The sequence below is a fragment of the Nicotiana sylvestris genome, chromosome 9 (genome assembly GCF_000393655.2).
Source record: "Nicotiana sylvestris chromosome 9, ASM39365v2, whole genome shotgun sequence".
In the NCBI taxonomy this organism is placed as follows: domain Eukaryota; kingdom Viridiplantae; phylum Streptophyta; class Magnoliopsida; order Solanales; family Solanaceae; genus Nicotiana; species Nicotiana sylvestris.
Window position 1 is genome coordinate 41,196,553 of NC_091065.1, and position 10,682 is coordinate 41,207,234.

General features: G+C 40.6%; 1 protein-coding gene across 1 annotated transcript; it reads right to left on the reverse strand.

Annotated features, from left to right (window-relative positions):
* Positions 1-3,715: 3,715 nt before the first annotated feature.
* Positions 3,716-4,048, reverse strand: LOC104243315 (uncharacterized). Its single transcript, XM_009798495.2, has one exon. The coding sequence runs from the start codon at positions 4,046-4,048 to the stop codon at positions 3,716-3,718; it is 333 nt and encodes a 110-aa protein (XP_009796797.2).
* Positions 4,049-10,682: the final 6,634 nt, after the last annotated feature.

Sequence of the window (10,682 nt, forward strand, 5' to 3'; positions counted from 1 at the left end):
TTTGCAGTAGCTATTTGCATCCAGTTATTGAGGCTTGCCAGTGTTTGGGAGACTCTCAGAAGAGAAAGTGGATGAGTAGGCATAGGCACCGTCTTTAGAGTAGAAGTGGAGGGAACTGATACTGACGACCTTGAAGATGGAGGTAAATGCATGGCGGCTGTACTGGTAGAAGGTTCGGCTGAAGTGGAAGGCAAATCAGCTCAATCTGCAACTACCACCAAAGGCTCATTAGACTGGCCTACAGTAGTAGTCGGCTGACCTTTGTTCTTCGGGTTCCTCGGGTCCTTCAAAGAGTACCAAGTAAAGGGCTTCTTTGCCCGAACCTTTGTGTCAAAACTCTCCACCCTCACATCTGATACTCCGTGATAGTGTTCAGATACGGGTAGGAGCTATCACCTTGCCTACCAACCAGAGACATGTTGGCCGACATGATGGCACCCACATTGATTTGGTACCTGGCCATGATGGAAGCAACTAGAACTGCCCTCGGGATTGGGAGATTGTTTTCATTTTGGCATGGATCTAGTCGATTGCACACAAATGTCTGCCACCTTTTTACTTCAAAGTTCAGGGTATTCCGCTGAATAGGCACCCCTACTGTGATCCATGGTAGTGCTGGTCCTAGAGCTGCCTAAATCTCAGCTAGCCAAGGGCGAGCTGCATCACCTTGTGTGAACTTCTCCAAATATTGCACTGGCTCCACATCCTTGAGCCCCAAATATGTGTTCAGGGTGCTCCGATCAAATCTAAATTTTAAATTCCCACTTTAGTCACCTTGGTCCCCTTCTTGATATGCGCCACATTGGCGTAGAATTCCAGGATCAAGTGCTCCTTGATATCCACCACACTCTGAGTGAACCATGTCCACCTTTTTCTCTCCCGGAATTGTCATGACACATTTGGGTTGTACATATCCAAGTCTTTCAATACAAACTAACGCTTAAGAGTGAGCGATCTCTGAGGCCACCACTCTCGAAACCTGTTGAATGTCGTCAGGCTCACAAACCTATCTTCCCAGATTTTTTTCTTCTTCGACCTCTCAAGGCCGGTAACTCTGGTATCACCCCCCCTCCCCCGACCATTATCTAGAAAATCATCATCATCAACTATAGTAGCTAGTGCATCGGGGGCATGTAAGATGAGGGATCTGAACCCTAACTATCATCTTCCGAACCATCAAAAGTGCTTGTTGAGGTGGAAGGCTCATCTCGGAGCTGAAATCTCCCCTGAAGTTGCCGTGTTTGTGATTGAGCATCAGGTTGCTCTTGCATAGAGTCGCCCTTCGATGCTTCCCTAGACGGGACCTATGAACTAGACTCAGCATGCTCTGGAGCTCTCCCAGCTGTTGACTTTTTGGCTATAACTCTTTGCATGGAGAGTAGTAGGGTACCCCTGCCTCGGCCTCGGGAGAGTTCACCCTTTCCGTTTGATGTATCACCACATCCTCGAGATCTAATAATTTTTTGCAATAAACAACAACATGAGTCAGTTATAGTTCAAGTGCACAATAACAGACAATTGCAAAACAAAACAGTATGTAGGGTAGGGAAATATGGTCTCCACATTTTTGAGTGAGACCGCATATGGGTTTGTGCGGACCGTACAATTTGAAAGTGTGGTTGCAGTGATCATTCTGTGGTCCACACCATTTTTAGTGCGACCACACAATTGAAATGTGGTCTGCACAATTTTGAGTGCGGCTGCACATTGACACCTTGAAAATGACAACTCTCTAAAGACAGAGAATTGCTTGATCTGTGGAGCACACACTTTTCTGTGGCCACAGTTAAATTTTTGCGGACCGTACAATTTCAAATGCGGTTTGCATAATCATGCTACATCAAGTGCCCTAAACTAACGATTTGCGGACCGCACAATTCCTTGTGCGGCCGCACAATTCAAAATCAATCGGGCAGTAAACTTAGGGTTTCTAATTTAATTTGCACACAAATTTGACATGGTAGTAGAAATTAATCATGACAACCCAAATACCCATCCCCCATATAGAAAATAAGAAGTTACCCAACACAAATTACAGCCCATATGATTATGAATTTGTCAATTGGTCTAAAATAACTAAACAAAATATAAGCTAAATTAAGAAAATTGAAAAATTCTAAAGGTGATGTGAACATACCAGTGATGAAAGTGTTATGGAATGATCAAAGATGATGAACTAAGTGTCAGATGAGTGAGTCTAATGTGTTTGCCTTTATTTTAATTTCTCAGAGTTCGTAAAGTTTCAACGGTAGTGAGAAGGCTACTATTTATACTTAACGTGATTTGCCAAAAGTTCAAAAGAAGAGTGTGGCTGTAGAATTACTGTTGCAGTCCGCACTTATTACCTAATGTACGTTTTCCTTTTGATGATCTGCGGTCTGCACATTTTTTAGTGCGGCCACTGATTTTGGTGCGGACCACACATTTTCTTGTGCATCCGCACTTTGGCCATTTCTCTGACAGGAAAACATCTGAGAGTGTGCAATTTTTGATTTCTAGTTGTGCGGTCGCAGATCCTCTTCTGTTATGGTATTCTAAATTATGCGGTCTGCACAATAAATGTGTGGTCCGTAGTTTTTCCATACTTAGCCAATTTTTTTGAGAACAATCCCTACTAAGCACACTCATTCCTGCAACACACTTCAAAACCAATTAGCACAAAATAAGACCTATCTAAAGAAAAAGAACAAGAAACATGGGTTGCCTCCCAAGAAGCACCTGATTTCACATCACGACACGACACAGATTACCATCATCACTTGAAACAAATTACCGCCACGACATGGTCATCTCCAACTTTTCCTAGATAGTGCTTCACCTAGTGACCATTGACTCTAAACACCTCATCGTTTCTATTCTTCAAGTCCAATGAGCCAAAGGGTGTCACACCCACAACCTCGAATGGGCCACTTCATTTAGACTTCAACTTTCCCGGAAACATCCGTAACCGAGAATTAAACAACAACACAAGATCACCTTCATTAAACTCCTTATTTTGAATGAACTTGTTATGGAGGTACTTCATCTTCTCCTTGTATAAGGATGAACTTGTATATGCATGATACCATAACTCATCTAACTCATTCAATTGTGCCGCCCTTAAGTTGGCGGCGACATACCACTCAAGATTCAACTTTTTAAAAGCCCATGTGGCTTTGTGCTCAAGTTCCACCAGAAGATGACAAGCTTTCCTGAACACCAACCAGTATGGAGACATTCCGATAGGTGTTTTCTAAGCCGTACTATAAGCCTACAAAGCATCATCAAGCTTCTTTGACCAATCCGTTCGATTAGCATTCACTGTTTTGGACAAAATACTCTTTATCTCCAAGTAGGAGACTTCCACTTGACCGTTTGCTTGAGGATGACAGGGGTTCGTGACTTTATGAGTGATACCATACTTGGTGAGTAAGGTGTCGTAAGATTTATTTCAAAAATGCGATCCCCCATAACTTATGATAGCCCTTGGAGTATCAAATCTTGTAAATATGTTCTTCTTCAAAAACAACACCACACTTCTTGCTTCATTGTTGGGCAAAGCAACAACTTCAACCCATTTGGACACATAATAAACTACAACCAAGATGTAGGTGTTTCGACAAGAACTCACAAAAGGACCCATGAAGTTAATACCCCACACATCGAAAATATTAATCTTCAATATGGTGGTGAGGGGCATTTCATTTTTCTTTGAGATTCCACCAGCCTTTTGACATTAATCACAATGCTTGACAAGATCACTTGCATCATTGTAGAGAGTGGGCCAATAGAAACCACAACTTAACACTTTGGCCGTTGTTCTTTCTCCACCATGGTTACCACCATAAGGCGAAGAATGACAAGCCCCAATAATTTCAACTTCATCCTCCTCTGGTACACATCTTCTAATCACTCTATCCATACAAATCCGAAAAAGGTACGGTTCATCCCAATAGTAATCTTGACAATCCCGTTTAAGCTTCTTTCTTTGGTTTGAAGAGAACTCAACTGGAATAACACCACTCACAAGATAATTGGTTAGATCCACGAACCATGGCACCTCTTTCATCGAAATAGCAAAGAGTTGTTCATCGGTGAAAGAGTGATTGATTTCAAGGCCATCATGTAGCCTCCCATCCTCCTCCAAACAAGACAAGTGGTCTGCCACTTGGTTTTCATTCCTTCTTGATCTTGAATGTCTATATCAAACTCTTGAAACAGAAGTACCCATCTCATCAATCGGGCTTTGGAATCTTCCTTGCTCATAAGATAACGAAGTGTTGCATGATCTGTATAGACATCTACTTTTGCAAACACAATGGCAAGAATCTCTTTCTCTGTAATGATGTAGTTGACTTGGGAACTATTCATGGTCTTTCTTGCATAATAGATCGGATGAAAATTTTTGTTGATGTGTTGCCCCAAAACAACCCTTACAACTACATCACTTGCATCGCACATGAGCTCAAATGGAACACTCCAATTTGGAGAGGTGACAATGGAAGTAGTAGTCAACTTGAACTTTAGAAATTCAAAGGCTCTCATGCAATCATCATTGAAATAGAACTTGACATCTTTCTCCAAAAGCTTGCACAATGGGTTAACCACTTTAGAGAAGTCCTTGATGAAACGCCGGCAAAATCCGGCGTGGCCTAAGAAACTTTGCACGCCTTTTACTGAAGTTGAAGGTGGAAGTTTAGAAATCACCTCAATCTTTACCTTGTCGACTTAAATGCCATTCTTTGAGATCTTGTGGCCAAGGACAATACCTTCCTCAACCATGAAATGACATTTCTCCCAATTGAGCACCAAGTTTGCTTCTTCACATCTTGCCAATATTTTATCCAAGTTTGATAGACAATCATCAAAAGAATTCCCGACCAGCGAAAAGTCATCCATGAAGACTTCAAGGAAATCCTCTACCATGTCCGTGAAGATATCCATCATACGCCTTTGAAAAATCGGCAGTGCATTGCACAACCCAAATGGAATCCGCGAGAATGTGAAAGTACCATAAGGACATGTAAATTTAGTTTTCCCTTGATCCTCTGGAGTAGTAAGAATTTGATTATAGCCAGAATACCCATCAATCTATCAAGCATTTGATCTAGGAAGGGAAGTGGAAAATGATCCTTCCTTGTGACTTTGTTGAGCTTACGGTAGTCCATACACACTCTACACCCGGTCACCGTTCTTGTAGGAATCAACTCATTCTTATCATTGGTGACCACCGTCATGACCCCTTTGTTTGGGACACATTGAATTGAAGAAGTCCATGAACTATCGAAAATAGGGTAAACAACCCCGGTGTCTAACCTCTTGATGATCTCCATTTTGACAACCTCTTGCATAGCTTCATTGAGTCTCATTTGATGTTCAATAGATGGTTTGGCACCTTCCTCCAAATTAATCCTGTGCATGCAAAATGCAGGGCCTATCCCCCGAATATCCGCCAAAGTCCATCCAATAACCTTCTTCCTCTTTTGTAGCACCGCCAATGTAGAATCTACCTGCACGTTAGTCAAACAAGAGGAAAGAATAACCGGTAAAGTAGAAGAAGGGCCAAGAAATTCAACTAAAGATGTGGAAGAAATGGCTTTAACTCCAAGATGCGAGGCTCCTCAATTGAAGGTTTTGTTAGAGGAGTGGTTCTATTTTCGAGATCCAAGGACAACTTGCGGGGCTCATAAGTGTATGACCCTATTCCTTACAAAGAGTTCACACATTCCATGTACCCTCCATTTCTTCATATCATAATTGAGCAAGACAGCCTCCAATGTATCATCAACGTTCATCATAGCACTTGTTTCATACACAATCACATCAGTCACCAAATCTATGAAAGAACACGCCTCATTACTATTGGGTTGCCTCATAGACTTACACACATGGAAAACCACTTTTTTCACCAACCCGAAAAGTAAGTTCTCCATCTTTAACATCAACTAGAGCCTTCACCGTAGCAAGAAAAGGTCTCCTAAAAATAATGAGCACATCGTAATCAACCTCACAATCAAGAATAACAAAATTCGTCGGAAGAATGAATTTATCAACATGAACCATCACATCATCAATCACTCCCAACGGTCTCTTTATGGTACGATCCGCCATTTGTAATCTCATAGGTGCCGGTTTTGGTTTCCTAATTCCCAAAGTCTTGAACACCAAATAGGCATCAAATTATTAGTTGCCCTAAGATCACAAAGAGATTTAGCAAATTTGGCACTTCTAATGGTACAAGGGATTGTGAAAGTGCCAGGATCTTCCAATATAGGATCCATTGAATGCACAATTGCACTCACTTGGTGAGTTACCTTTATAGTTTCACAATTCATCGATAGCTTCTTTGTCACCAAATCCTTTATGAACTTTGCATAAACCGGGCATTTGCTCCAAAGCTTCAACCAATGGTACATTGATGGATAGACTCTTCATCATGTCAATGAACTTTTTGAATTAATTCTCGCCATTTTGCTTGGCAAGCCTTTGAGGATATGAAGGGGGAGGCCTAGGCATTGGTGCCTTAGACCTTTGCACTACCAGTTCCGGTATGTCAACAATGTGCTCCCTAGACGGGTTCACTTCCTTATGAGTCTTCTCCACATTGTCATCAATATCAATCCTCACATCATCAATTATTTGCACCACATTGTTTGGGATCTCATCTTCTTGTACCACTTGCTCATCATCCACAAGTTTCCTTTGACTTGAGGTGGGTGCATCCCCACCCTTTTCACTCCTTGTAGTAATGGACATGGCATGTCCAGTGTTGTTCCCACCATTTGGTTTTACCACCGTGTCACTTGGTAGTGCCCCCTTAGGATGAGTATTTAAAGATTGGGAGATTTGCCCAATTGAACTTCCAAATTGCGAATTGATGTGTTGTGTGAGGCTAGTTGAGCATCGGAGTCGGCATTCTTATCCATCATTTGTTTGAACATATTCTCAATTCATCCCATCTCATTGTTGGAAGAACTTGGACCATGGGAAGGATAAGGAGTGTATTGTTCGGTTGTTGATACATCGGGGGCCTTTGAAAAACTGACCCCCGATTGCCTTGATTATTGTTCCATCCCCTTGGTTGTTGTCTCCCCAATATCCTTGATTATTGCCACTCCAATTGCCTTGGTTATTTTGACCATTCCAATTTACTTGATTATTTTGACTATTCCAATTCCCTTGGTCGTTACCACCATTCCAATTGGTTGTTAGAATTCCAATTCCCTTTATTACCTTGAGTTGCCATTGTTGTTGATTCGAGCTTTGAAAGTTTTTTCTTTACCCTTGGAAGTTGTTCGCATATTGCACTTCCTCCTCTTGTTCATTGTAAGATTCATCTTGGTCAAGTCCCTCTTGGAACTAAATCCCTCTTGTTCATCTTGGAACTAAATCCCTCTTGTATACCTTGTAAATCCCTCTTGTAAATCCCTCTTGGTCAAGTCCCTCTTGGAACTAAATCCCTCTTGTATACCCTTGGAACTAAATCCCTCTTGTTCAGGCTTTGGAAAAGCTTGAGGAACATTTGCTCAACTTTCCATGCCGATGAAGTATCCTCTATCACATCTAAAATCTCACAAGCTCCTGCATATGGAGTTGTCATGAAATTTCTACTAGCACGTTGGTTGACCACACATTGATTGGTAGTATTGATCCCCTTATAGATAGTTTTGTTGAATTATAGCCTCCGTTATGTCATTATTTGGGCACTCTTTCACCATAGTTTGGTACTTCTCCCATATTTCATACAAAGGCTCATCGGGCTCTTATTTGAACGCTAGAATCTTGTCTCTAAGAGTAGCCATGTGCCCTAGAGAAAAGAACTTAGAAATAAATTTCTCCGCCAATTCATCCCATGTATGGATGGAATGGTTTGGCAATCTCTTTACCAATCTAAGGCTTTCCCCCAACGAGAGAAAGGAAACAGCCTAAACCTTAAAGCATCCTCGGAGATGTTTGTATGTTTACTTCCCCAACAAGTGTCCACAAACCCCTTCAAGTGTTTGTATGCATTTTTATTCAGTGCCCCGGTGAAGAATCCCCGTTGCTCTATCAATGTGAGCATAAAATTCGTGATTTGAAAGTTTCTCGCCCTAATGCGGGGCAGGACTATGGTACTTTCATACCCTTCATTCAGCAACACCCGGTGTGGAGCCGCTTTTGGTGGAGGCAGGGTGGAACTGGGTTGTTGTCTTGAGGAGGTCGACCTCGTCTATTAGCTTGAGGTTCAAGAGGAACCTCTTCAACTTGGTCATCTTCCACATCCACATCCCCCATAGGCATGTTTTCGAGTGGATCATTATGAGAGTCATTGTTGCACATATAATTGATTCACAAAAAAGATTAGTAGCACGGAAGGAAAAGAAGGCAATTCACACACAAAACTAAATATATAGCTAAATCTGTTTTTAGCTCCCAGCAACGGCGCCAAAAATTTATCTCGTCAAAGTCACACCTCTATTTGAGGATATAAAACGATCAAGGCAATAGTATTACCCAACAGAGAGTCGGTGTAGAATTCCATAGGGAGATATACGAATGGGATTTAGAGGTATATTATAGCTATCAACACTCAAGTACTCACTCAATACCTCTCGGTAAGAGAGTGATTTTTCCCAATTTGGCTTTCTCAAGTCCAAATGGGTATTGAACAAAACAATTGATAAAACTCTCAAGTCGGATTTTACTATCTCTAGGTTCAACCATTTAATTGGGACTATCAATATCTTGAATTTGTCCCAATTTCTTGTTAGCCAAGTTTTTCTAGACTAAGTCTCTCTTTCTGAAGTAGAGACCAAGTCAAATAGGCATGAACTAATGTTTGCAACCATTAATTCTACAATTAAAAGTAAGAATAAGGCTAAAAAATAAACACCCAACCATAAACAAGCCACAAATCAAACACCCATTAGGTTTACACTCTAGGGTTGGGTCACAACCCTAGTGAGAATCTAGCTACTCATAGTGGGTATAGAAGAAAACAAAGAAGAAAGCATAATAAACCTCATATTGAAAGATTAAAATATGAAAATCCAATGTTAAATCACCAAATAAGCTAAAGTTGCCTAAAGAAGTAAGAAGAAATGGCTACAACACTTTGAATATTCAAAACTTGACCTAATTTCGTAAAACTATTCTATTTATACAAAGCTGGAATTTTCGGACAAAAATGCCCTTTTGAAGGTTTTGCGGCCGCACAATTCCATGTGTGATCTGCACTTTTCTTCAGTCTTGACAGGAGTTGAATCTATGGCTGCACAATTCTGAAATACAGCCACATCTCTCATATTCTGCGGTCCACACAATTTTGGGTGCGGCCATATAATATAGGGCTCTTCTACGTACCGCACATTTTTTAGTGCGGCCGCGTAGCTGACTTCTGCGGCCGCACAATAATTGTGCGGTCCGCATTTCCTTTAATCCTGAAATGATAACTCTCTGAACTTCTACTCTTGGTTAGCTTCTGCGGCCCCACATTTCATGTGTGGCCCGCACTTTGCACTAGGACTCTGATATATTTTCCTTCACTTTCTGCAGCTGCAGATGGAAATCTGTTGTCCGGACTTTAGCTTTTGTGCCTGATTTTTTCTTGAGTTCAGATCACTCCTTATTGAGTTGGATTTCATCTTAATGGTACATTTTCCAATACTCCTGCAATTAAGCATATTTTATCAATTTTTGGGAATATAATTATACACTTTTGGACTAAAAGAAAAGCTAAAAGGCGCTAACAAATAGTCAAAATCCTCACGTATCAATAACCAGATTGAAAGAGATAGTACCTCCATTCATCATAGTGTTCATTCTTTTATGTAGCTACCAAGTAATGATGGCAAGAGCTACTTGATACAATGGCTTAAGCTTTAAACAACAATCAAAACTCCATTATACCCTTGTCACTTATTATATCAACCCGACCGATTGTTTTATGTATTTGAGTCTTGTTACCTTATTTGATGCTTCTTGTATGTTTTTTATTATTTTATTACTTGCAAACATGGTTTGTTTGGTTTCAATAAAGCTTGAGAGTGATTTCAGATACTTAGTCTCATTTTGGAAGCCTAAGTTGCTAAAGTTTACAAAAGTTTGACTTTTGAGTAAACGAACTTGGTTTGGTGTTTGAATGATTCCAATAAATTCGTATGGTAATTTTGGACTTGGAAATGTGTTCGAATTTAGATTAGGAGGTTCCTAGAAGTTTTTGGCTTTATTTTCCAAAAGTTGGCAATTTGAAGGTTTAAAGAGTTCAAAGGTTTGACTGAAATTTGACTTTGATGTTATCGGGATCCGATTAGAGTTTTGAGACTTTGCATAGGCTCATTTAGTTTATTGTACTTGAGTACTAAGTTTGGATGAAATCCTAAATGTCTAAGTGTGAGTCGGACGCATTCGCCGACGTTGGAATGTTTGAAATTTAATAGAAAACTTTTGATCTTTGATTCTTGGTTTTGATGTTATTTATAGTGTTTTGAACTTTTAAATAAGTTTGAATTAGGTATATGGACTTTTTGGTATGATTGGATGGGGTATCGAGTGCTCGGGTGAGATTTAGGGTGGTTTCTAACCATTTCCATAAATTTTGGAGTTGTTGGTTTTCTGATGTAGGTTGATGCTTCACAATCACGGAGCTGGTCTGCGGTCATAGAGAAAGGAGCAAGAGCTGGTAGGCGAGGTTTTTTTTCTCTGTATTTGCATGAATGGTGTCG

Bases quoted from the DNA above. Each gene is read 5' to 3' on its own strand.
- LOC104243315 (XM_009798495.2), bottom strand. From the start codon at position 4,048: ATGAAAGAGGTGCCATGGTTCGTGGATCTAACCAATTATCTTGTGAGT.